Source organism: Sceloporus occidentalis, unplaced genomic scaffold, assembly GCF_023333645.1.
Source record: "Sceloporus occidentalis isolate IW3139 unplaced genomic scaffold, rSceOcc1.0.p SCAF_7, whole genome shotgun sequence".
Taxonomy (NCBI): Eukaryota; Metazoa; Chordata; class Lepidosauria; order Squamata; family Phrynosomatidae; genus Sceloporus; species Sceloporus occidentalis.
The window spans coordinates 74,200,199-74,227,862 of record NW_028316987.1 but is presented as its reverse complement, the minus strand read 5'-3'; the positions used below and the strand labels follow the sequence as shown (position 1 = coordinate 74,227,862).

Below are 27,664 nucleotides of genomic sequence, written 5' to 3'. Positions count from 1 at the left end.
CTTAATAACAAATTCTGTAGGCACGTGTAGGACTATTCTGAGAATGGAGCAGAAGAAAATGGTGGGGAAATTATTGAATGCTTTCTTCCAAGTTTGAAAAATATGTGTCCATCCTGCCCTTTCTATTGCTTTATTATGTGCCATATTATGAAATCTCAACAGTTTGCTCCCTCAATATCCCCCAAGCATATCCTTGGGGAAAATTAACTACCTTCCAAATTCTACATTAGTTCTACCTAGTCTAACCAAATTTGTGGGTATGACCCATGCTTTGTGGATTCTGATGCCTCACCATCAAACTCCTGCTGCTCCTGGAAAATTTTCCCAAAGACATATGGGTTTGTTTGTTTTTTAAATGTTTCTTACTGCTCAGTCTTAGCAGTTCATTCCATTGTGCTTTGTCCCCTTGGAGTCAATCAGTTCATTCTCTTAAAGTTTCAGTTGTGATATATGAAAATGACAATGTACTTCAAGAGTATGATGTGTGTGTGTGTGTATGTTTTCCCCCTTTATTCTACCAGCAAAACAACTGGTGAGATTTAATCACACAGCACATGGAAATAGGAAGCAGGCTTTATTTATTTCCAGTTCAACTGGGGTAATCCACCTGCTCCCCCTTAATACGTTTGCATTTGGTGAGCTGGGCAATCACTGGAAGTTTTCCACTCATAACTCCATGATTCCCCTTGCCAATACACACTGCATCCCTTCCAGAGTTGGCTACCTAAGCCTTGTTCATGGCAAAAAGAACTGCAGTTGCAGTCCCCCCCCCCGCTGCCCCCCTACATGCTACTGCTGTCTTACTTCTACTGTTTTCTTCTGCTTCTTTCCCGAAAGACACCATTTGGTGCTAGAGCAAAGTGCTGGTGGTGTTCATTAGCTGCTTACAGTGAAGGCAGACAACTGTCCTAGGATCTACTCTGACCTCAAAGCTGTCCCCTTTCTGGGATGACTCAGATTGCCTGCCTTCCCTCATGAGTCCTCACAATGGGGTGGGAGCATAACTGCAACTAAAGCACATGTTGTTTGTTGTTGTTGTGTGCTTTCAAGTCATTTCCGACTTATGGCGACCTTAAGATGAACCTATCATGTGGTTTACTCAATATAACACATTAAAGACAGAAATAAATAAGCAAGGCAAACAATGATTAAGTTAGACTAGCCAACAAAACAAAAAGAAATTAAGGATTGTGTGAGACCAACTCGGATAACAATCAACAACCCCACACCACAGCTCTTTCACAATCTGCTTCTAATACTGAACAAAGAAACTACGAGGAGATAATTATATTACTTCAATAACTTGCTGCCGCCTCAAATATGTGACTGGACAAGGCTGGTGAGATTCTTGCCCCAGATTGCATGACAGAGCTGTTCCTCAGCAAAATTCAGGCACCCCCCTTCCCTGCTCGCCCAACTTGATATTTTCTTTATATTGTCATGTTGGAGGCACATAATCTAGTTTCTTCCTGCTTATTTTTAATTTTCAGATTACCAAATCAGTCCAGAACAGTAATTCAGATTGCCATTCTGCTCTAGAACTATATTGATCCAACCCGTTTCAATCTAAAGTTCAAACAAACTGGTCCATTTGCTCAATTTGTCTCATTAAAGATACTGATAAATCAGTTGCATAGCCTTAATATCAAATTGTCCCACCATCTCAAACAGTAAAAGAGCACCTGCTGTGCTGGAATGTACACTGGCAGGCACAGGAAAATGCATCAGAAAACATTTAGATTGTAATATGACCATCAGATATGCACAAACACTGACACACACCATAATTTGAACTGGTCCCGTATCTTATTCAAACAGATGCCTCAAGCAATGATTACTTAGTTTCCCCCACCACTTACAATGGAGTGCAAGTACTATGCTATTTTTAAACTTCTGGCACACACAATATGATTTCTCCCTCAACATCTTCAAGATAAAGGCAGCTATTTCTGATAAATATAGGCTTTTAGGAAATGGTGAAAATATGACGAAACAATATGAACAAGATGAAAAGTTTACCTATTACTCAATGTAGTTGGCAGAGAATGCCCTGCATTTGGTGGCACAGTTGTGTGAGCGAGAGGAGAAGGGTTCTGTGATACTGTGGCAGGAGTCTGAATTACACCATTTAAAGCCCCAACAATTCCATTGATTGCCAGCTGGTTAGTTGGCAGAGCTCCAATTATTCCACCCACTGCAGGAATGGTGGATGTTACAGTCTGCATTCCACTGGCAAGTGCCCCCACTGTCACTCCATTGACCTGTTGAACTCCTGCAATTCCTGTGCCTTGCTGAGCTGGACTTTGCCCAGCAGGTGGTGGAGTGGAAAGAGCAGAGGAACTACTGGTGCTTTGTCCACTGGAGTTTATCTCCTAATGAAAACACAAAAGCTCAGCTGTATCAAACTTCACATAGCAGTAAGATAATCAAAATGCAATATTATCCTACTAGAAGTCTGCAATGCATAAAAAAAGGAAACAAACATACCTGATTTAATACAGGAAGAGAGTTGTCAGGTAGAAAGCTGCTTCCCAGATGAGGACTTTTACTGTTGTTCAAAGAATCAGTGCTAGCAGCTAAAGCAATGAAAAATGAAAGGGCAACATTAACTTCTGCATCTCAAATACATACATCTCATTATGTAAAACACTTGCATAAAACGGAATTTATTTTGTCTTAAATCATATGTATCAATAACAATAACTCCCTGTTCTACTTATGTCAATGACTTTTGCTGCTGCAACTACTCAAGTGACAAAAGTACTGTTGAAGGACGGTTGCTATTTCATGAAGATGAGCAGCTTGTTTGAACTGTACTTTTGAAAACATTTCACACTGTGACTTTTGTATACAATTTGATCTTGAAAAACAAAGTAAAATCAATCATTTATGCCAATCTCATCTTTTTATCTATCTAAAAAGTTTCACAGCTCTACACCCTTTCAAAAATATGCTTAGGAATTACTGGGTTTGCAGGCTGCCCTGCAGAAGCAAGCAATAATAAAACTATTCTGTTTATTTTTTTCACATACAGATGACAAGCAATGATAATATGCTGAAATAATTTAAAGCTTTCTGGAAATTTTGACAGTACCATGAAAAAAGTACATCTCTTTCCTTACCAGCCTGAGCTGAAAATGTGTGCATTTGATGAGAAGGACTTGGATTGGATAAAATTGTTGGGAAAGGAACAGAAAGCTGGGCGTTTAGTAGCTGGAGACGCTCCTTTTTAGCAGTCAGGCTTTTAATCTGTTCTTCTAAGCGACGATTTTCAACTTGAAGCTGATGTAATGACTTCAGCATGCCTAAAACTAAATAAAAATGTCGACCATTTAATTTAAAAATCCCTGAAAATTCCCTTGGAATTTTTTTCACACTTTGTAAAGCTACACAATTCTTATTAGCAATTAACAAATATGTTCTTGGAGTGTACTTTTCTCCTCTTAAACGGTTGTCCTTATCAGATGTTTAAGCAACGAAATGAAATATACGCTATCTTTGCAGTTAGTCATAATGAAAACTATAGGCACTAACTGAGAAACATACAACATGTGTTTGTCTACACTTCTGCAGTATGCAAGACCTTATCTAAAGTTACAATATATCCTGTACATAGTCCAGTGCTCTTATGAACATACACTTTTGATCCAAAGATTCTAGAGGTCCCAGTTTCTCAAAAACTCACACAATTTTGAGTCCAAATCCTGAATCCCACACCTAGCATAATGTGGGGGGGGGGGGGGAGATCTTGTTTTATTAAAGTCTGTAAACCAATTGTAATATATGTGCTTTTAGTTACATTCACCAGTTCACAAGATTTTTAAAATATGTATTCAGATGCAGAGTGGAGAAGAGAAAGATTTCTTCAGGAGTATCCATTACTCCATTCCAACTTGGGTTGGAAAATTCAATATACATATTACTCTCAAACCCATTTTTAATTTTTTTTAAAAAAAAAATTGGCGAAGGGGAAAAACTGTTCTGTTGATTCCTTACCAAAACATCCCTGCACCTTTATGTAATCAATGAAAGTTTTTACTCCATTTTATTGCATTTAAATTAACAGAGTCCAGCTGTTTTCAATGTCTCTCTAAAGAGCACCCAGCAGGGAGCACTAGGAACCCTGCAGTCCTTGGCCAATAAAGCTCATCCTGAGCCAAATACTATCCACTCCTGCTCACAGATTTGGGTTTGGGGTGAATTTTGGGGCTTGCATCAGCCAACAACGCAGACAGTTTGACCATTATAATACAAGAAAAGCCACTTTTAAATTTCTAAATTGTATTTGTTTAATGTGACCTCTGGGCCTAATACAGACACAAGTATACCGGTACAGGCACATCTGGTCATTTCCCAAGGATTTAGCTTTTTATCCCTCCTCTTCAAGAACATACAAAGGGACTCTCAGTGTGCCCAAATGAGATGCAATAAGACTTAGCTAAACCTGTCCTCCAGCTATCATGTTTAAAGGATTATCCCTGCATGAATTTCCTCACAATTAGCATTTTTGTCAGGGCACCATTCATAAAAAAAAACCAAAACACCAACTAGATGGCACTTCACGCAATATCAACAACAAGAAAAGCATGCTAAAGAAATTTCTGTTAAATAGCAAAAAAAATTGAACAATTCAGATCATTAACGTATATATAAATGTAAGGCAACAAAGTCAGAATACAAATTCTCAGTGAAGAGTCATTAAATCTTCTAATCATATATTTTCAAAAGTTATACATCTATCTCTCCACTGAAACACGTCATAGAGCATGTTTACCCCCATTGCTTCTCTTGCCCAAAATTCTGGAGGAAAATAAAAAATATTTCTCCACACCAAGACACCCAGAATCACATTTAAATACATCAATATGTTTCAGAAATTATCACTACCCTTCCAATATATAGAATATATGGACATCATAAAACACCCCTCTGATGAATACTATATTACACACATAGTTAATATCATTCAGCATTCAAATGGTCAGGCATGGCCATATGACATACTTACTGTCACTAGGGGTGCCTTGTTCTAGCAAGAACTGTTGCCCTTCATTCCACTGCCTTTCCAGAAGTTGCTCTATAGTAGCTGGTACTGGGGGCAGCTGTTCCACACTACTGTTCTCTGACTGATCACAATGAACCTGTAAGCTACTTACCGGAGACCTGCAGAAAGAATATACATAACATTTAGAATGGGGTGGGAATGGCAACTTCTTGGAAGCAAACATTCCTTAAGACCTTAAAAGTTCTAGATCTAGTCTTCGTCACCAATACTTCAATAAAGAAATCTCAGCATGACAATTCCTCTAGGTGGATTTCAGCACAAAAAGCAACGCTTTGATTATTCGGATTAAATAAGGTAACATTATACTGAGAACTGTAGTTTATTAATATAGGTAACATTTCTTTATAAAACAATGAGCAAAGCCCTTCAAAAATATGATTTAAGATAAACAAATGACTTATGCAACTAGAAAATGCCAGACAAACAAATTAATAATTTGAGGAATTGCTTGAGTTTCTTTAAAGTTCCTGTAATTTTGTCGCAATTACATGAGATTAAGAAGGAAATGACTCTGCAATCTAATCACTATCCATAGAGTCTACCAGGGAATAAATTTAGGGGCCACAAAGGATATCCTACTCATGTCAGTTAAAGGCAAGACCTCTATGATTTAATATATCATCATTGTGTAACTGAACCAAGAGGCTAATACACTATACAACAGACCTTTTGAAGTATAATAACAATCAATATCACATACAAGAAAGTACTGAAGACTCATATACACAGTATAGCTAATTCATAGCACAGGAAGTCTTGATCAGCATTTAATGTGACAGATACTAACAGTTTGGAAATTTTTATTTCCTAATTTTTCTAACACACATACAAACTAGAGAATACACTGCAAGTACTTTGAAGACAGTGACCTTGCTGAACCTTCCACTGTCAACCATGTTTTGTCTCAGTGCTGAGATATCATTACAGCAGCATTTTATTAAACTTACACCACTGCATTAAGTTTTTCTTAGGAGTTCTTAAAATGCAAGTGGATTTTAACAGTTTCTCTTTAATATGCCTGTTCAAGCTTTTTAAAATGCTGATGAATAAAAACAGTTCCTGCCAGCTTCATTAGAAGAGCATTGAGACCACCTTCTGATGTTCATAGTTGTCAAGGTAAAAAACAAAAACAAAACCAGTATACTTAAATACATGATCACAGGGTACGCTTCCCCCTCAATCCGGCCTTATTCACAATATAGCAACATACACTATTAAAAGTCCAGTTAAGTATCATTTCAGTGGAGCATCAGTTGTAAACTAATAGTATTTTTCTGACTGTTTTGAGGAGTTACTCAACACTGAACAGATTAATCTAGCTAATGTAAACTACTTTTCCCATTTTAATTGTAATCTACAACATTTCCCAAGTGACAAAGTAAATTTCAAAAGAAAATTGTATTGAAATCCTAGATGTCACTACTGAAAAATAAATTCCACTGAATTTCAGTGGGGTTTACTACCACAAGCCTTGATATACTTTAAGACACACAGAAATTAAGCCCTTTAACATGGATGTGAGTCCAACTGAATCCAATGGGTCTTACATCTCAGAAGAATTCACAGAAATTTTTTTTATAAGAAAAGCAGGAGACATATTTGGTAGTGACAGAAAGCTAAATGTTTTCCCCTGATTTTTCATATATAGACAGCTATAGATACAGATACAAATACATAACTATACTAAAAAGATTATTAGTGATATGGTCTTATTTTAGCACAATTGATCTTCAGAAGAGGAATAAAAAATGACTGTACATCCTGTACAAAACCTGGGAAAATACCAACTGTACTAAATCCAGGTGTACTATGGCTAATAGGAAGTTACAACTGAAACAAATTGCTAGATAACACCCCCCCCCCCCTCAGTAATGGAGATTACTTTGTTAAACATTTTGGTTCTTTTCAGTTGGAAATAAGAAGCTATATAAAATTAAATTATGCATTCAATACATCTGACACTGAACAGACTCTCAAAAGTTAGAAACTGTTCTTGAAGAACAACAACAAATAACTGCTTCATAAAATAGCAGAGAGAAATTTATGTTTTCACAAGTAAACATGTGAAAATATTAGCCATTTTTCACAATTGAGCATGTGAAAATACTAGCTATGAATATATAATTTTAGATTCTTGAAGCAGCTACCACTCTAGAAACAGATCTTGGAAATAATTAATTATAAACACCAGTTCAATGAGCTACACCAATCACAGTAGACAGGATGTTAAAAGTATCAGCAAAGAGGGGGAAAAGTTATTCCAATTAAAAAAATCCAGAACAGTTAATAAATTATTGTGAGACTGAACCCCCCCCCATACATGTAATTCAATCTTTAAAATGTTGAAATAAAAATTCTGTACTATTAAACAGCACAACATAAATTGTGTAAAATGAGTATAATTCTGCTATGCACTCTACACTTTAATGCAAAATTCATATTCTTTTTATTGTCATAGAAATACAATAATATACTATACTGCACTAAAGACAGTTTTAACAAATTAGGATGAAATATCCTTCAATGGTTATTAGTCAATGTGACCAGGGCACTTATCCACATGTTCTCAGAGGGTATAAAGTCCCTCAAGCCCTATGGATGCACAATATCTATTCAATAATTTGGATGCACTGTGGGAGCCCTGCATAAGCTCTATAGAAAAGCTTGAAGATTATACAGCCATAGATGCTTAGTAGATTGCACTAAAACTAAACCCTTTGAATTCCAGGATGAGTGTGTGTTGGGGGGAGGCAGATAACACCCCAAACCTGCTTATTTCTCTGATGCACACAGTCTTAACCATTGCTGGAGACAGAGTGCTAGATTCACCAAAGGTCACTGGCTAGATCTAGCCAGGCAGCTTTTATATTAAAAATATTTGAATGTGATTTAGAAGATATGAAAAGCCTTCTTTGTATTATTCTATGTTCATTGACAGATAGATGTGTTTTTGTCTTATGTAAATATCTTGTACTGTGCTTTTTCATTTATATTATAAAAGAACTACAAACTCAAGCATTATATATAAAATCAAAATATTTTAAGAAACAAAATGTCACCATGCATTCTGTCTCGACAGCCATTAGACCTTCTGAGGTTATTTTGTTTCTTACATGCAGGTAGACATTGTATTGGTAAATATGTTAATAATGTTAATAATGGTAGCCTTAATAATGTTAGTCTAATATTATCTCTATGTGCAATATATACAAAAAAGAAAATTTCTCTGGATTGTGACTTAATTCCTCCATTCTTATGGCTATCTAAAAGCTCATTAAAGAGAACACCCATAATAAAAAAACTTGAACGACAAAGTTATCTGATACACTACACACATAAAACCTAAAGATTTTTCAAAAGGCTTAGAGTTCCACAAAATTAAGAATGAGCAAATACATTACATCTCAGTGTTATTTAATCTGGAATAAGTGAGTAAAAACTAGAATTTTAGTTCCAGTAGAGATAAAGCTGGGTACGAATATATATAACTGGAGTAAGTCACAGGCTGTTTGGTAAAACGTTCAAGTATTTGCCCATAAAACAACACTGGCTTATTTTAAAGACATGAATATACTTTTTTTCTGTCAGTCTTTGGGATTTGCAGGCTTTTGAAAATCAGGCCACAGATCACTAACATTCACTTTACAGTTCATTTACTCTTGTACATGACACAGCACTTCTGATTAGATATGGGACATTGACATGCCTGGACTAACAATGTTTTTTATTTATTACTAACTTATTAAATAACTGCATAGATTGCAGTAACAGCATGTAGTGCTATTGTACCATAAAATGAAAAGCTTTGGAATGGCTTCCAATAATTATGAGGCAATCTTTCACTGAAGTCATTCTCCAAGCAGAGCAATACCACCTTCCCATGGCGCTGATCAACTATTATTTTTTTAAAACAAAGACACCAGCAGAAAGTAAACAGAGCTATTACCAATCCAGTTCTGGTTACCTGAAATTTTTGAGAATATACATTTCATTGATTCTACAGGAAAATTTCATTCTTTCTCCCATTGGTACATACTTTTTTACCAACCAAAGCAAAAGCGATGTCCATTCTTTTTTAAAATGCTGGGCATTTGGTACCTGATGAGGCATGGCATGTTGAAATATAAATGATTTTTAAAAACCCAATTAGCTAAATGGCTGAGGAAGCATCATGTAAAAATGCGCATATTGTAGAGTCTCTAAAATTATTTTCATATCTGAGGTAAGGTATCCATTGTTTTATTATGTAATCCTATTTAAACTGTTACAGTATTTTTTCCTCAAACCATCTGTTCATATACCTTATCAATAAAATTTGTTTCAATCTAAATATAAGCATGACTGATAAGTTTTCACACCTCTGAAATAATTTCCTTTGCCTTCACTCTCAAGTGTAAATATTGCTTACCGTGGTGAAAGACTTCCTCTGGGTGAACCTCCCCTGCCAACAAGGCTCCGGCTATTGTCTCCAAGATCTTGATCTGAAGAGTAAATATTTCACAGCCCAGAGTGACTCTCCGAGATACGATTTTAAGATGTTGCAGATTGCAGATAAATCATAACATAGTCCAGTATCAGGGAGTTATTGTTTATGGTAGAGAAGGCTACTAGTTTAAAATTGCTAACTGCTATATGTAAGGCGTTGTCCGTACACATTTCTGCGGGTGTAGGAGGCCATAGATTAGCCTCAATCTTTTCACTGCTTTCAGTTTTACAGCACAGAAGCATGGTTTGCATTTTCAGTGCCCTCCCCTCAGCCACTTTTAATTTCTGCAGCGAAAGTAATGAATCACAGCTGTGGACAGCTAATCTGTATGCTTATCACAGCAAATCCCCAGGCTTTGTATTTTTTTTAACACTTTACATCCCAGGAAAACCCATAAACCAGGCTCTGTAATCAGTTCTATCTTCAAATGTTTCTCCTCCAAACTTTTACTAATAAAATGTTAAAAACATTCTTTTTTTAAAATAAAGTGTCATTACATACAGGACAAGATAGATTTGAGATAGCAAGAAGTATTTAAAACATCTCAAAGAAAGACATAGAAGCAGCTTGCTTGGTAGGACTCAAAGAGGTTATTTTCCCTATGGCCTCTCAATAAAATAACCCTATCTGCCCCCTTCAAGGTTGCCCTCCCCCTATTCTGCAGCAAATGACCTCTGGCCTCTTAGAGGGCAAGACAAGACTGATCCGTTCTTGGTAAACTGCTAAACTCATTCCCTTCCCCCAGACAGGCATGACTATTACGACATGTCAACAAATCCTTAAAGATGGAATGAAACAAAGCAAATCCAGGAGCTCATTAAAATTTTTTTTGTTAATTTAGCCAATGCTGTAAAAGCACGAATTGTCAAATATTCATATGATTATTAAATGCTGTAGAATTTGTGTAACAGGATTTCAGCCATACACACTTGTGTATCATGAAATTCCATACATTATGCAAATAAAGGTTTAAACTATTCACAACAAAATCCAGCGCTGTGCTACCCTCATTGCAGTGAACTAAGGGAACTGAACACATCAATCACAAAAGTCACAAGAGACATTGTTGCATTCCTGCCTGCTCATGACTCTTCTTAAGCATTAACATTTCAGACAGCAGTAGATACTGCATTGAAAAGGCTGTGTCCAAAATGCAGCAAGCTGTTGAACATGTGAGTATTTTAAAAGCAAGCAGGCACTAATTTTTTAAAAACTTTAAAATAGACACAGCCCAACAGATACTTTGAAAATCTCTTAACTTACCTGTTTGATTGTTTTCAGGCTGAACTGTATGTGCTGCCATTGAGGTGGGATTCAGTCTGTTGCCATACAAATGAGACTGAGGCAGGCTGAGGGAAGATCCCGGGAGGATGTTTGCCTGAAGAAAAACAGAATTGAAATCTTTCTTAAAAGTTTGCAAGGGGAAACCTAAAAAGACATTACGTTAAAGGATTAAAAATAATTAAAATTTCAATGTAGACAAGTAAACAACATTGGTCAACTGTACACTTCTACTCAACTAAGAAAAAGAGTTTTTCAACATTTTCTGAATTGAATCTTATTTTCAATTTATTGATATAAAGTATGTATTTATGGAAATTGTTATGTAAAAGATTCAGCAACTAAACTGTGCCAGAAATATCATGAATTACAATTTCAAAATTACTGGTACATAATATGTTGAGTACGCAAAGGACTACTCATATTTCCAATCACTTTAGCAATACCAGGGCTTAGTTGCACGGTGACCATGTGGGCATACTAATTATTCAATCTTATTAACCCATTTACAAAATAAGGGCAGGTAGACAACAGATGTCTCACAAATGCTTGGGATCCTTACATCACAAGAAGGCAATGCGGGTCAAAAGGTCCAACTTCCAGCTTTATAGTTTAACCAGAGTTATATTTCCTTTGCTGCATTCATTAGTAAAATGTGCATACTATTTTGTTACTTTCTATTCTGTTAACACAGGACACACAGGTTTTATTTTATTTCACAGAAAAAAGTTATCAGAAGTATGATTTCTGTATAATAAAGGGCTTACTGAATCACAGTTCTGCTCCAACCTCCTTATAAGGAAGGCATTTTTGGCAGTTGGCCAGCTTGACTTACTGAAGAGCTTATCCAAAGTTTGTATTCATTCATTCATTTATGTTGCTAACCACAATTCTGAAGGTCTCTGCTGGGACTTGTGCCAAACAAGCGAAAATGAACCCTTAAAGAGATAAAACTGGGCAGGCTGGCAGAACATTTGCCTAATTTACGGCAATAAAAGCACCTTCTTTCCTTGACTCTAGGTTACTTTCTGTTAAGTTCCTCATTCAACTACTTTATTTGGAAGTCTGGCGTGACAAACTACTACTTCTTTTCCAGAATGATATATTACTCATTACAGCTTCAGAGTCATGCCACACAAATTTAGATGCATAGCTGAAATTATAATTTTAAATTTGAACTTCTCTAATAACATGAAGTCACTGGTTTACAGATTGTCAAGTACAGCCAAATCAAAGGAAAATTTAAAGTATAGCCTGCTTGTTGAGATTAATCTATTAGGTTTCTGTATTTGACTAAAATGTCAATAAGAGCAACTACTTCCCTTTAGTTGTGGTGTAGTCGTTGAATTATTGAATTATTGACTCTGGAGACTGGGGACCCAATCCCTGCTTAGCCATGGAAACCCACTGGGTGTCCTTGGAAAAGTCACAATCTCTCATCCTCTGAGAAAGGCAAAAGACAAACCACCACTGAACAAATCTTGCTAAGAAAACCTTGTGATAGCTTCACATTAGGGATGCAATAAGTTAGGAACTATTTGAAGGTTCACAACAAAACAAAGTATGTTAAGCTTCTATAAAAGAATTAAAAGATAAACTTTAACTGTTTCCAGTAATATCTGATAATCCTTCCATATAAATTATTAGGAACTTGTGGCAATCCTTGGATTTTTCATTTCAATTGCCAAATAAAGCAAGGTAAGGAAATTTACCAAGTGAACAGGATTTGAAAAGAATATCATGTTTTAACTGCCATTACAATTGAATGCAGTTAAAGTCAGAAAAACAGTCAAGTCAGCAAAAAACAAAAGCAAAACACAGATGCCATGAAAAATGAGGAACTACTGAGGTTCACAATACTGATTTGTGAAACACCAATCCAGAGAGCAGGCTTTCCCACTCTATGTAAAAGTTTAAGGTGTTAAATAAAGGAAGACCAAAGAAAAGCATGACAATGAGATATTTAGGTCAATTCATATTTGTACTCACATCACTTATTAGTCATTACTTGCAAGTGACTCCTTAAAACATGTTTATAGAGAAACAAGGCACACAACAGCCCCCTTCAGATGTTCAAAATTACAGTAATAGCTGAAGGAGAAATAGAATGGTACACACTAGTCCTGTAGAGGGAGCTTGAGACCTTAATGCATTCCTTAGGAAGATCTCAAGCAGCCTTCCAGCAAATTTGGTTTAACATGCATAATAGTCTCACTGCAATTAGGAACACCTGAATTTAGGGTTCTTGATCATGCAGAGGCTCCCAAATGCATGCAGATGAACATACTTAAGACATTCACTTCAGATAGGGACATTATGGGTGAGGCTTACATGAGTGGACCTCTCCACATATAGGTATAGCTCAAGTTTCTCAGTATTATTTCTTGAACAGAAAATTTAGAGATACAAATAAAATGGAAAGGAGAGAGACAGGTTTCTCCACAACAAAATAGAGAGCAGTTCAGAACAGCAACATGTTTCACTAACCTGTTATCTAAAACTAACAATAAGCACATATGAAACAAAACAAGGTAAGCCTTGTATTAGTAAACAGAAATGTTTTGAATCTTCTATAGACAAGTGAAGTCTTCTTCTGAAATGCATCTGTGCATTTTCTTTCTTTCTTTCACCAGCTTTCACTCTTTTTACAATTTCCATTTTGGGGGCCAAACCTATAAATCTATTCTTACTGGGAGACAGCTGATAAGACAGTTTTATCTGCTTTCCTCTTTTCTTGACAATGTTATACTGTATTGTTATAGTGCTATTATTCCACTTTAACTGTTATGGCTGTCTCCTGTGGCATTTTGGGGTTTGTAGTTTATGGAGACCTAAGAGCTCTCTGGCTGAAAATTCAAAATGCCCCTCCCTAAACTGCAAATCCCAGGAATCCACAGGAGGCAGCCATAGCAGTTAAAGTGGAATGATAGCATTATAACACTGTAAAGTGATAATGTCCAACCTAGGTGCTCAGGAAGGGTTTCTAGAATCAGCTGCTGTTTCCCTTGCCTGTTGAAGGCAGGCACACACAGCAACAGTAGGATTGGCTAGAACTAGGGTTGCCATAGTGCCGGACCTCGAAACCGGGAAAAATGTAGGACAAAATTTTCAAATGTAGGACACACAAAAAGTGTGTCCTACATTTGAAAATTCTGTCCTACATTTTACTGCGATCGCAGCGGAGGCCAAGCGGCAAGGGAAAGCCTCCACTTAAGGAGGCTTTCCCTCCCCGCCTGGGCCCCGCCACGATCGGAGGCCAGGATCGGGGCCTCGCCTCGTTCCTGGGACCCTCAGGGACCAGGAAGGAGGCGAGGAGGCCGGCGGCGATCGCCCCGGCCTCGCCTCCTTCTTGGCCCCCGCGGAGGCCAGGAAGGAGGCGAGGAGGCCGGCGGCGATCGCCCCGATCCTCGCCTCCTTCTTGGCCCCCGCAGGGACCAGGAAGGAGGCGAGGAGGCCGGCGGCGATCGCCCCGATCCTCGCCTCCTTCTTGGCCCCCGCGGAGACCAGGAAGGAGGCGAGGAAGCCGGCGGCGATCGCCCCGGCCTCGCCTCCTTCTTGGCCCCCGCGGAGGCCAGGAAGGAGGCGAGGAGGCCGGCGGCGATCGCCCCGATCCTCGCCTCCTTCTTGGCCCCCGCAGGGACCAGGAAGGAGGCGAGGAGGCCGGCGGCGATCGCCCCGATCCTCGCCTCCTTCTTGGCCCCCGCGGAGGCCAGGAAGGAGGCGAGGAAGCCGGCGGCGATCGCCCCGGCCTCGCCTCCTTCTTGGCCCCCGCGGAGGCCAGGAAGGAGGCGAGGAAGCCAGCGGCGATCGCCCCGGCCTCGCCTCCTTCTTGGCCCCCGCGGAGGCCAGGAAGGAGGCGAGGAGGCCGGCGGCGATCGCCCCGATCCTCGCCTCCTTCTTGGCCCCCGCAGGGACCAGGAAGGAGGCGAGGAGGCCGGCGGCGATCGCCCCGATCCTCGCCTCCTTCTTGGCCCCCGCAGGGACCAGGAAGGAGGCGAGGAGGCCGGCGGCGATCGCCCCGATCCTCGCCTCCTTCTTGGCCCCCGCAGGGACCAGGAAGGAGGCGAGGAGGCCGGCGGCGATCGCCCCGATCCTCGCCTCCTTCTTGGCCCCCGCGGAGGCCAGGAAGGAGGGAGGAGGCTGCAGGGAGGCGGGAAGGTTGGCGCGGCTGCGCCCAAGAGGCGCCGCCTCCCTGCAGCCTCCTCCGCCTCAGGCCTCGCTGCCCTCCTTTTCCGTCCCGACTCCCAGGCCTCAGAAAGGCCTTGGAGCCGCGGCGGCGGCGGCGGCAGCCGCGGTGGGCGGGGCCGTCCCGGTTTGGGCGCCAAACCGGACCGGGACCGGGATGGCACCGCCCAAACCGGGATTGTCCCGCCGGGGGGCGGGATATGGCAACCCTAGCTAGAACAGAATCCCTTTCCTTCTCATTTCAAGCTTTATTGCATTAAAAAAAAACTTTTGACATTTGTAAAGTTATACTGAACAAGTGTGCTTCTCTAGTCCTCCTTCACCATCCTTCCCATGCTGCTAAAAAAATTCAGATAGGCAGATGACAAGGATGAAAAAGGTGCTGTGGAAGTGTATTCTGTTTGACAGCCTTAATATTGTATTCAGTTTGACAGCCTTAAGAAAGCTAGTGTTAACTGATACTAAAGACTACCATCTTGAGTGGGTGAAACAGCACTGCTGAAAAGCACTGATACATGAGCCACTGAGAAAATTCTGTGATGGTTCATTCGCAAGATGCTACTTGGTACTGAAGTCATGAAGCAGCAAAGATGCATGTACCTAAATGAATTAACAATTATAGATTACAGGTACAAATGTGAATTAATTTGAAATGTGTATGTAGTCACATACAAAAGCTATACTCTTTACAAGAAAAACAACTCCACTGAAGGGTGAACATAGGAACAGATAAACTACTGGCATAATGAGAATTTACATATTCTTTTCTTCCAACAAATCCAGGAAAATGCAGGTCTTTACAATTGAATCATTTTTTTCCCAAGCACAGGAAAAGTGTTAACCCTATCTCACTTACTAGTGAAGATAAAATACTGATAGCCAGTTTTTCTTAGGGTTATTGTTGTGTGCTGTCAAATTGTTTGATTTATGATGTGATGCTGTAGTTTTAGAGTTGGTCTATACCTCTGGTGACCAAAGTTCAAATCTCAGCTTGGCCAGGAAACCCACTGGGTGACCTTGGGCAGTCACACTGTCTCAGCTTCAGAGAGGCAAACCCTCTTTGCCAAGAAAATTCCTGATAAGTTTGCCACTGTTATGGTGTACCATCCGGTTGTTTTGATTTAGGCTTAAATTGAACCTATCTTCCCGTTTTCTTGGTAAGATTTATTTAGAGGAGAATTGCCATTGTCTTCCTCTATTGCTGAGAGAATATGGCTTGCCCAGGATTACCTAGATGATATCCATAGCTGAGTGGGAAACTCCGAGAGTCCTAGTCCAACAATCAAACACTTTTCCAAGTTGGCTCTTTTCCTTAGCTTCAGATTATATTTTCAGAATGATTTTAGAACTGAGTTTATGTATAAAATTCCTAATGAAACTGGAATTATATCTCCTAAAGCAAATTGCTGACTCAAAGCCTAGGGCACAACAGTTTTAAAACTGTACTATGCTTCAACCAATTCAGTTTGACACCAACTTGAGAGGGAACACGTACTTTCTACTTTAATTAGTTGTTTCAAAGTACTTCAAAGATAGAGTTGCTACTCATATACCAAAATACTTGCATTTATAGATAATGCAATATCGTGAAAACAGAGTTAATAGAAAACATGTTATGAAATCATTACTTTAAAGTTATTGTCAAACTGAACAAATCTACACATATCTTTGTACTATAAATAACAGCAAATTAAGCTAAATAAACCAAGGTTTAAAAAGTTGTTCTTAGTTTTTTGCAAGCAGTTATAGATATTACTTGCAATCTGCTATTGATTCCCAGTAATGAAATAATCAGACACTCAGCAAATCCATTTTTCCTCACCTCTATCTACAAGCGCCATGGTAGGCCAATAGAGTGGATGGCAGGTCCATATTGGCCTACCATACTCTCATTCAAGTCTTCCACTCTAGTTAGTGCAGGTTACTTATGGATCAAAAACTCATCATGATGACCGTGTGCAAGCAAATCGAGCTAGAGAGGTTGTGACTGCTGCCACTGCCTGCAAGGAGGTGCTATACCCATAGTGGACTAGGGGATGTACTAAAGATTTTATGACTAGCATTTGTATAGCTGGGAAATAATTTAGAATAATAATTTATACAAGAAAATAACTTTGAATAAAAAATAACAGAAAGGAAGTTTTTTACAGTACTTTTATTTTTAATAAACACTATGACATAAATATTACCTTTAAAATCAAACACAAATTCCCAATCACCTCCATTTTTAGGATAGTAAATAACGTTCTAAAACAGACCCCATTCCTAAGTTCCCCAGCAGTAAGGTTTTAATACTCAGCGTGTGATGAGAGATGAAACCAAGTGTGAACAACTTTCAGGTCCCATGAGAAGCCTGACTGTTGAAGCTGTCAGGTTCAATTGCATCATTCAACATTATTCAATGCCCCAAACTTCTCTCTAATTGTTAGGGGCTTAACATATTCAGAACGATTGTTTAAGCTAATGCTGAAATGCCCACAGTTGAGTTTCCATAAAGAAGGGGGAGGGATTTAATTGTATTTAAACCATTACTGAACTCTCTTTCATTCATGATAGGACAACAAGAAAGGACTGGGCCACCTATTCCAGAGCTGCTTCATAATCAGTTTATAACTAATCAATACTGCTCTTGGAAATTTAGTTTTTTGGTAATAGTTTAGGGTCAGAATAATGCATATATTTCAAATTAAATAAAGAGATTATTTCTCTACTGGTTTCAAAATGAAAATATTTTCTTCATATAAATGTGCACTTTTAAACTGAAAATCTATAGGAATGAATACACACACACACACACACACACACAAACTGTTTTTTGGAATATTTTGGGTTTTGGAATTCAAGATAAGGGAACCTCAAGCGAAAGAAAAGTGGGGTGGGGGTTCCTTATCTGGAATTCCAAAATCCAACATATTCCAAAAACCAACACTTTTTTCATGGCTGACTGAGATTGTGACACCTTTATTTTCTGATGGTTCAATGCACACAAAATTTTTATTCCATGAACGAATGAAAAAATATTGTAAAAAGTTATTATTAGGCCATATGCGTAAGGTGTGTATGAAACAAATGAATTTTGTGTTTAGACTGTTGGTCCCATTTCCAAAATATCTCATTATGTGTGTATGTGCAAATAGTGATAGTCCAAAATCAAAAAAGAAAAAAAAAAGAATCCCAAATACCTCTGGTTTCAAGCATTTTGGATAAGGGAGACTCAACACCCCCATGTGTGTGTATGTGCACGGGGCATGATTTGGACTACAAAGCTATTCAACTGCCTTTTTAATTCATTTTTCTAGGGTAAGCTATGTCAACAACAAAAAATGAATCTGCATTTCCCAACAATTAATTAAACAATCATATAGAGGACACTCTACACAAGTATTATACCTCTACAATCACCTTGTTCTAAATAAGCCGACTTTTTATACAAATTAACATTCCCGAGACAGTAGGGAAATCCTATTTTCCTTTGACAAACATTGTGTATTTCTCAAGGAAAATAAAATAGATGGTACAAGTTTAACTATATGCCATGATATCACTAGATATAGAGCAATTTAATCAGCATTACCAATATATTGATTTGTGTACTACTTAAATGTTTGATATAGCCCTGTTCAAGTTAAACTGGATGCATGAAGGAAGGCAGTCAATTATCACTCTCCTCACAGGGACAGCAACAGGCAGAAGAGGAGGACCTCTGCTACAAGTGGAGGCTCTTGAAGATGCAGAACTCTGAAAAATCAAGGTTTGCAAGACTCGTGCACTCTCCTTTATGCATTCATAGTTTAAGCCTATTCTGAATGCCTGAACAAGGCTTAGGTAACAGTACAGTACTCTGTTTTAAATACTTATTGATGTGGAAAAGTAAAGATGATATTATCTGCTAGTTATTTTTGCTTGTGTCCAAGATAATGCTAACAAGAATGATGGAACAGTGACAATGTTCTGAGAGAAGATGGGCAGTCTGATAGGGTTTTCATGAGCAGAACAGTGAGTGTACACATGTAGCATAGTGAAGTTATATGAAGTGTACAATAGCTTGGGCAAGGGAATCACAAAGAAAATGGACCTGACACTGCACAAAGGTGAAAAAAGTGTTTTGCAAAAAGGGCAAAATAATTTGGGATGGTGAAATCACACCACTGGATATAAATCAAAACATTTTGATTAACAGAATAGGGTATATGTGGGTTATAGATAGGAACATGGAGACATTAAGTGGAGATACAATTTTATACGGAATGGGACTTTAATAATGCCTGTCCTCTAGCCACCTATGCAAGGCTGTATCCAGATTTGGTCATACTAGAACAGACACATTGAAATTAATGACACTGTAGTCATGAAAATGTAACAGCAGCAGCACTGTTCTACCGTCCAGCTCCAGAAGGAACTTTAAGTCAGATAATTGTATTCTAGTGTTCCCACTACAGTACTGATTTCCTGGAATTACCCTCCCTATGACTGATAGTCATACTCTAAAGATGGGACACAGATCTTTTATGTTGGGGGCAAGTTTGCCTTAGCGGCAGACATACAGATGGGATTTGAAACAGATGACAAAGGAGCCCAGCAGTATTAAAAGCTTTGGTATTGGGCCCAGACACATCAACATTCCAAAAGGCACAGAGAGATGTAGGATATTGCAAAGACATTTTTAGCAATTTATTAAAATCTATTTCCTGCTTAACCTTATACAGAGGGCCTATTCTTTCTTCAGTTGTTTTTACATTTTGTTCTTGGTTATGCATTAACAACACTAGGAATTTTATTTTATTTTATATTAATGTAGCTGCTGAACTGACCACTCCTGAGAGGTGAGTGAAATGGCAAGTCATTTGCTACTTTTTAAGCTGGAGGGTGGTGCTTTTTCCTTTTCCAGTGGATCTTTTTCTCTTCACAGCATACATTGGGAAAATACCTACATTATCCATGAACCTGATTCTGGGGATTTAAGGCCAACTTCAACATTTCCCCATTGCTCTGGCAACAATATTTCTACACTGAATTTGTAGCAGAACTGATAAGATAGGCAGGTTTTTCCACTGACACAGAGATTCTTCTGCTCCACTGTAACTTCTAGTCAGCCAATATGGAGGTATGAATTGTGCTTCAATATGTATTTTTCATTCTCATCTTCAGTTCTCAGGGTTAATAAATCTAAATGAAACAACCTTTTGACAAACCTCTGTTTCACTGCATGTGAGAAATTACAACCATTAAGATGGAACAGCATCATTCTAAAGCAAGATGATAAAGAATATAACGTTTGTTCTGTTGTGTTGTAGACATTCAAGTCATTTCTGACCTATTGGGACCCTAAGGTGACTCTATCATGGGGTTTTCTTGGCAATATTTGTTCACAGGAGGTTTGCCATTGTCTTCCCCTAAGGCTGAGAGCATGTGACTTGCCCAAGGTCACCCAGTGGGTTTCATGGCTGAGCTGGGAATCGAACCCTGGTCTCCAGAAACATAGCCCAACACTCAAACCATTATACATTCTGGTGGCCGTGTTAGACAAATATAAAACACTGCTCAATGCGAATTATAGTTTTGATAATTATATCCAAATGTATATTTATAAAAAGCAACAATTGTCTCATACTATAAAACTCCCACTAAATAGAAACATGAGGGATTTGAAAGGCAAAATAAAATGTTAATGGCACACCTACAAAAAGTAATTTGTCTGTCCTCTTACAAGAACGTAATTTAAAATAAAAAGAAATGGTCTAAATTCTAATGATGTTGGAACAGTTGTAAACCTCAATCTGGATATTGAAATGTATCACTACTTTTATATAATGCAAAATATCTTGTCCTTTTACACTCTCCAGTTCAAAATGTTACCAGGTTAGATTAGCTCTTTAAAGACATATGACTGTCGCATATCAATGTGCAACTTGAGGCCAGTGAATTTCATTTTTCCCCCAAAAGAAATACTGTTTATATTCATTCTGTAAATACATATCAATAAACTTTTAATGTACCACAACATTACAGTTTTGGTGTCTAAATTTTCTATCAAGTTAAGGACATAATTAGAAATTCTGAAAGTTAATTGTCTGGTATCAGACACCACACAGGTTCAGCAAACACATCATTACTTTCTATCTCAACACTTGACAGTGCAAATATACATTCTACTTGAATGTAAATCATACTAAGTTCAATGGTATTTACACCCAGGTAAGTAGGTTGACTGTGGTTAGATAAACCAAAAGGCTGTAAAAATTCTTCTCCATATAATTACAATTGGAAAATACAAAAAAATTAAAAGCAAGCAAGATTATTATCACAAACTAATATGGTGTACTACTAAAGAAGTCCTGGTACAATACACAGTATTGCCTAATGATACATGCCAGACAAATCTGAACATTTTCTGTACCAAATGTTTGGAATCACACTAATTATCTCTCTGACCCATAAGACTATGTACTATTAACAAAGTTTGACTGCTACTATCAAACATTTCGCATACAATCTTTCACAATGTATACCTAAATTTATTTCGAGTATTTAAGTAAATATTTTCATTATACATAAACCTTTGTTTAAAGAAAAACATTTTTTCCAGATTTGCCAGCATTACTATTGTCTCAGGAAGCTAAACTGAAGTAGTGCTACACTCAGTTCATCTAAGAGGTCAATGTGCCTCAGTTGCCTGGAGACTGATGGTTGCTACAGCAGCAATAGATAAGCCCAACTAAATAAGCTTCAGCTTGAAGGCAGAAAGCATTTACTGCCAAACTGAAACATTGGTATAGTCTTCTCAGCATGCAGCAGTGTGCACAAAATCTTGCAACTATCAGCTTTACTAAATTATATTTATATAGGGGCTTATATTGCTGAAACCAGTTTAGTAAAAAAGTATAGGTTTTAATTGGACCAAACACTACCACTATGTGCAACTATGATTCCTTTGTTCTTGTAGTGGAAGTCACATGTTATGTGGAATTTTCCCTCTGGCTGTAAATTCCTCTTTCCTACCCCTAAGTCCCCAGCCACAATGACAAAGAAAGAGGATTTTACTTAATTTTGTCTAGTATTTTGTAAAACAACATTTTAAATAGAAGCAGACACTGTAACAGAAATGTTATCATGTCCTTTCAAGCCCTGACTGAAGTCTAAACGGAACAAGTGAAAAGAGTCTTTTCCTGGAAAGAGTCAGAAACTACTACACATCCTTTTCAGTGTCCTTATAATAAGGGGGGAAGAGAGAAAACTGCTTAGATACAGTTTTATTCCTGCCAGCCAGAGGAGGTCACTGTAGAATGATGTAAACACCACCTTTCAGAAGCACAGAAACTCACAAGAAAGTTCAGGGTCTGACATCAGATTCTCCCACAGCCAAGAACATGTGGAACTGCTGCAGACAGCTGAAACTATTAACAGCTTAAATTCCAATATAAGCTAAAGGATACTGATACACTATCAGTCCTCTAAAGAAAAATAGTACAGTCATATTTTAACTGTCCCTCAAATACTAAGAAACAGAATAGGCATGCAAGTACAGGTTGAGTATCCCTTACTCAGAATTCGGAAATTCAAAATCTTCCAAAATCCATAATTCTCCACATGGGTGGGTGAGATAGGGGCACCCTTGCTTTCCAATGCACACAAACATTGTTTAATGCACAAAATTATTAAAAAATATTGTGTATAAAATTACCTTCACGCTATGTGTATAAGGTGCATACAAAACATAAATGAATTTCATGTTTAGACTTAGGTCCATCTCTAAGGTTTCTCTTTCTGCTTATGTAAACATTCCAAAATAGGGGGGGGGGGAGGAAAAGACTCTTTTCACATCTGGTCACAAGCTTTTTGGGAAAAGGATGTTGTGATGTCCAGCCAGGACTATTTGAATCTCCCCCTACATTTTCTTTCATATTAGTTCAGGCCATGGTATGTTTTAGTATAGGAAATGTTCATTGTATTAGTTGTAGGAGGAGCTGTAGGATCCCCTGCATTTTTTTCAGGTTTTGTTTGCCCCTTCCCAGCAAGCTCTGTTTTAGCTAGAGGCTTTTTAGTTTTAGGCAGTCTTTGCTGTGGGCTTGCAGAGAGCTGTCTTTTGGTGGCAAACAGGCCCAGACAGCCAGAAAGGGCATTTCTTACATGTTAGCCAATTTAGTTACCAGGAACAAGTTAGCCAAATTAGTTACAAACATCAAATAAGTCAAAGAAATCAGGAGCTGAAAGACCCTGCACCAGCTCCATTGAGTGAGGAGATCAAACCAAGATCAAATCCAGAGAGATTACACCCTGAAGATTACTAAAACTGTAAAGTATCTTTTATTTCAAGTTATCTAGAGCTGGGGAGGAGAAAACTCTTTACTTTTGTTCTCTAAATTAAACTTCCCTCTTTTTGAACTTTACATTCAGCATCAGAGCCTTTTTGGGTAAAAGAGTTTGATTTCACCAGGGTACCGGCGTTGCACACTCAAACCTGCCACCACCTTTAGTTGGGCATGTCTTCACAAATGTATTGTGAAAGTCCATTATCTCAAGTATCTACAATCAACCTTACTGCATATCTACAGAGGAAGTCCCATTGAATTCAGTGGGCTTACTCTCAGGTAAGTAAATACAGGATTGAACTCTTATTGATTAGTTTGATTTTGCTAGGCTCTGGTCATGATCCAAAAATAACAAATGTCAAAGCTAATGCACGACCGGCTCCCACGTGGAGTCCTTTCTTTCTACAAAGAAATCAAAGTTGTTCATTATTCAGTAAAAGGCTAGGAATGGCAAACTGCCTCTATATGAAGAATAAAACATTCTTTAAATACATCAGAAGCCAGCCAGAAAGGCAGCAGACCTATGACAAAGATACAAAGGCAAAAACTGTGTAAAACTTAAGCGAATTCTTTGCATCTTCACTACAAAAGATCAAGAGTTATTCAAAGCAGAATAATTTTTTCTTGAGTAATACATAAGAATATCAATAGCAATACTACGGTATTTGAGGGGGGAAATCAAGCATTTCATATAACTGGGAGACTGCCTGTATTTAAAAAATGACCTTAGGATGAAAGCAAGTTACCACTCTGAGAATGGGTTAAAATATTTTTGTGGATAGAATTGCTAAAATGTGCAGACACACATGCACTGAAACAAAGTCAACATGATTTTGCCTGAACAATGCCCTTCAAAACAATGCTTCTCAAGAAACTGAATGGAGGAGACTGGGAATCTTTTCATTACTGTGCCATGGACAAGTACAATATATGTCCCCTTTGGCTACAACTGTTTTATTATTTCTTGCGAAGTCATCATTTCATTTTTTTTCTCACCACTGCCACCAACTGTGAGGATCATTCACCCACCACAATGGCACCAAATGTGTGGACTTTCACTTCTCCCACTGCTACCAAGTGTGATGAACTGACTCAAAAACCAGCCAATCAGGAGCTGGCTGAGGAGTTTGAAGATTCCACTTGGCAGTTGGTTTTGTCAGTTAGGGTTTAGAATGTTGAGAGATGAAGTTCGAATGTTGACAGTTGGGTAACAGTAGAGTCCAAGAGAGGACTGTGTTCCGATAGTTCCTGAGGGAACAGTATTTTGTTAGAAGAGGTGTTAATAATAGACCAAGAAAGGGTCTGGGAGGTCCAGAGAGGGACAGTATTAGTTTGGGAGTCTAGGAACGAGAGACTCAGTGTAGCCAGACTCAGAAAGAGGGGTTTTGGTTACATAATTTTCAGAGAGATATTATAGCCTTGGTGGCTGAGTTAGTAAAAAGAATTGCCTAAAGAGGGACAGGGAAGTCCTGAGGGGGTTAAAGAATATCTGGGCAAAAGAGAAATAACAGTAACGAAGTAAAGAATACAAATGTAATTAAGTAACTCGTGCCTGAACTAACAGCTGTTTAATGCCATTTAGTTCAAGTAATATTTGTTCAAACCCTTTGTTCAATAAAGTTCATATTTTGTTTTATCTAAAGGCTTGTCTGCCATATATATTATATCCATGCTACTATATTATATAATACTGTGAGCCTGGGTTTTAAAAAGGGTGCTGTCATCAATTATATTTGGTGGTAAAGCATAAAAAGAGTTGTCACATAAATTGGTGGCAGCGGGGTGGGATTAGAAAACCCCATAGGCCTGCCATAAGGTGAAGGAGTGTTGCCGTTACATAAATTGGTGGCAGCGGTGGAATAATCAATGTCCCAAGCGCCTGCCACATCAGAGGGGGTTCATTACACCAAGATCACCTGCAGAGTTCTACTACATGTTTTCATGGTTCCTGTGTAAGACTTTTTATAATCCCACCATTGGACACTACCAGCTCTGAACCATTGCTGCCACAACAGATGGTGTGTGTCTCAACTCAACCAAAAGCACTCCCTGTGGTCAAGACATATATTTTAGAATTTTAAACAGAAGTACAGCATACATTTAAAGATTATTTAACACATTTAAAAATTAGTTTAGATATCTACTACATCTACTCACTCTTTCCCTAAATACTAATTGACTTTACCAATTTCCCCTTGTATCTTCATAATCCAAACTATTCTGAGTCTAACTAAATCCTGTTGGTTCCTCAAACTAACTCAAATCTCTTCCTCCAATTCTTAACTAATCTCTTAATTTATGAAAGACTTCCCTCTCTCTCTCTCGTTAACATGAAACTTGAAAGGCCTTTTGAAGGCCTTCAAACATTCAGCCAGTTACCAGTCACTCCCAACATCTCACACTCTCGCCTCTCCAAACATATCATTTACCTTATTTATTTACTTTACACATTACATAACCATACTTCCCCTTAGGTGAGTATGGTGCTTGTTTCAGAAGACACCTAGAAAAAGCTGGTTGTTCTGATGAAACATTACAGCTGATTGGTCGAATAGATGCTTTATTTTGCCAGGGTCCTAATGGAGAAGACAATAGGCAAGGAAACTACTAGTTGCAATTCCTTGTGCTTGCTGTCTTGCAGCTTTTAAAAAATATAAACACTCAGACACTATGGCCTGTAATTACTTCTCTTAGGGAATGTCAAGATTAACATACAAAGGGCCTTCTTTCAGCAGGGTCAGGCAGACTCCACAGGTTGAAGATGTACAATTAATAGTTTCAGAAATGATGGAATCAAAGTAGCCTGGTGTGGATGAACCATGTTCTGTGGCTACAGAACACTAACTCAGTATTATAGGGGATAAAACACTAGATGGTGGTGGGAAGGATATATCTTTGAGGAGATTACAGCCATAGCCATGACTACAGGTGGCTCAAACCCTTAAGTATTCGGAGCATAACATTTTGTTGCAGGTTTTATTTGTGTCTCTACATGTTGCTTTCTACATGCAAGTGACTTGAAACAATTTTGTAAATAATGACTTGCCTGTGGTGAGGAAACTAACTAGGATTCTAATAACCAATACCCATACCCACAGTTGGTAATGGGTTCACTGGGCCAAAATACCACTAAGAAAATGGCAAGCTTTAGGGTTTCCCATCATGCTAGGAGGTACAAAAAGCAATGGACTGGGGGGGGGGGGGAGAGAAGAGTCCAGAAATTTAACCAGATGATGTGGCAATTACATTCATAGTTTAGACTTAAGCCTCAAAATTAATTGAATAAATTAGTCACTGGTAGATACTGCAGGTATCTAATAATGCCTTGCACTTTTAACAGCAAGATGCATCACACATTTTGAACACATAAAAAGCAGCTATAACTAAAGACCTCTCTCATACATGACCTCATTATATTAGCAAAGCTGGAAATTAATTTTAGGTGGTGTGCTTAGGGTTGCCATAAGTGAGGACCTCCAAACCGGGACAAATGTAGGACAAATGCAGGACAACATTTTCAAATGTAGGACACATTTTATAAAAATGGAGGACACACAAAAAAAATTGAGGCTTTTTTAGAAATGTTAATATAAATGCATGTTTCTTAGGCATGATCAAAATGGAGGACATTTTGACATTATTCGTAGACAGATCACGGAAATGTACTTCCCTTTCTGGCCACCCCCCTCTCCCCATTCCAAACAGCATATTTGAGCATTGAACATGGCTTTATTTTAACATTGCCTCTTGCATATTTCAGAGGCTTATTCCACAACCAAACCCTTTGGTCAAGGGACTTTGGTTTTTCTTCATTTTGACTTGTTTTGTCTGTATTCCTCCCCACTAAATAAAGGAGACATGAAATGGAGTTAATGGGTACAAGTTGTTAAACAAAAAAGTCTTGTGAGACTCTGTAGGCAAGAGGTGCACCATCTTAAGAACTGCATTAAGCACACTTAGGCTGCTGCCACACTGCTTTCACTCTCATCACTCCATCCTATGGAATCCTGGGATTTGTAGTTTGTTGTAGTGTCAAGGCTGGGCTTTGAAATCTCAGGCATAAGAAAGGCAAAAGGCTTGGGCTGCATCTACACTGGAGAAATAATCTGGTTTGAGACCACTTTAACTGTCTTGCCTGAATGCTATGGAATTCTGGGAATGGTGGTTTGTTCCAGCACCACAGCAGAATGGCAGTTAACCCCTGGAAAGCTCTCTGACCAAGGTGACCAATGCCCTCACCCAAAAATGTAGGGCACCCAAGCAAAAAAATGTAGGACATGGCCAAAAATAAAAGCTAAAAACACCCATGTAATTATAAATCCATGCTTCTTAGCCATG

The 27,664-nt window shown here is 38.4% G+C and overlaps 1 protein-coding gene across 4 annotated transcripts in view; it reads right to left on the bottom strand.

Moving 5' to 3' along the window:
* MLLT10 (MLLT10 histone lysine methyltransferase DOT1L cofactor) overlaps positions 1–27,664 on the bottom strand; it is a 149,182-nt gene that overhangs the window by 7,929 nt on the left and 113,589 nt on the right. For all 4 annotated transcript variants that reach the window (XM_089533341.1, XM_089533339.1, XM_089533340.1 and 1 more), the window contains 6 exons: positions 10,815–10,929; positions 9,474–9,546; positions 5,009–5,163; positions 3,123–3,311; positions 2,488–2,576; positions 2,020–2,372 (listed from right to left, as the gene is read on the bottom strand). In XM_089533341.1, the coding sequence (XP_089389467.1) occupies positions 2,020–2,372; positions 2,488–2,576; positions 3,123–3,311; positions 5,009–5,163; positions 9,474–9,546; positions 10,815–10,929 (974 nt within the window). The remainder of the gene's footprint in view (positions 1–2,019; positions 2,373–2,487; positions 2,577–3,122; positions 3,312–5,008; positions 5,164–9,473; positions 9,547–10,814; positions 10,930–27,664) is intronic.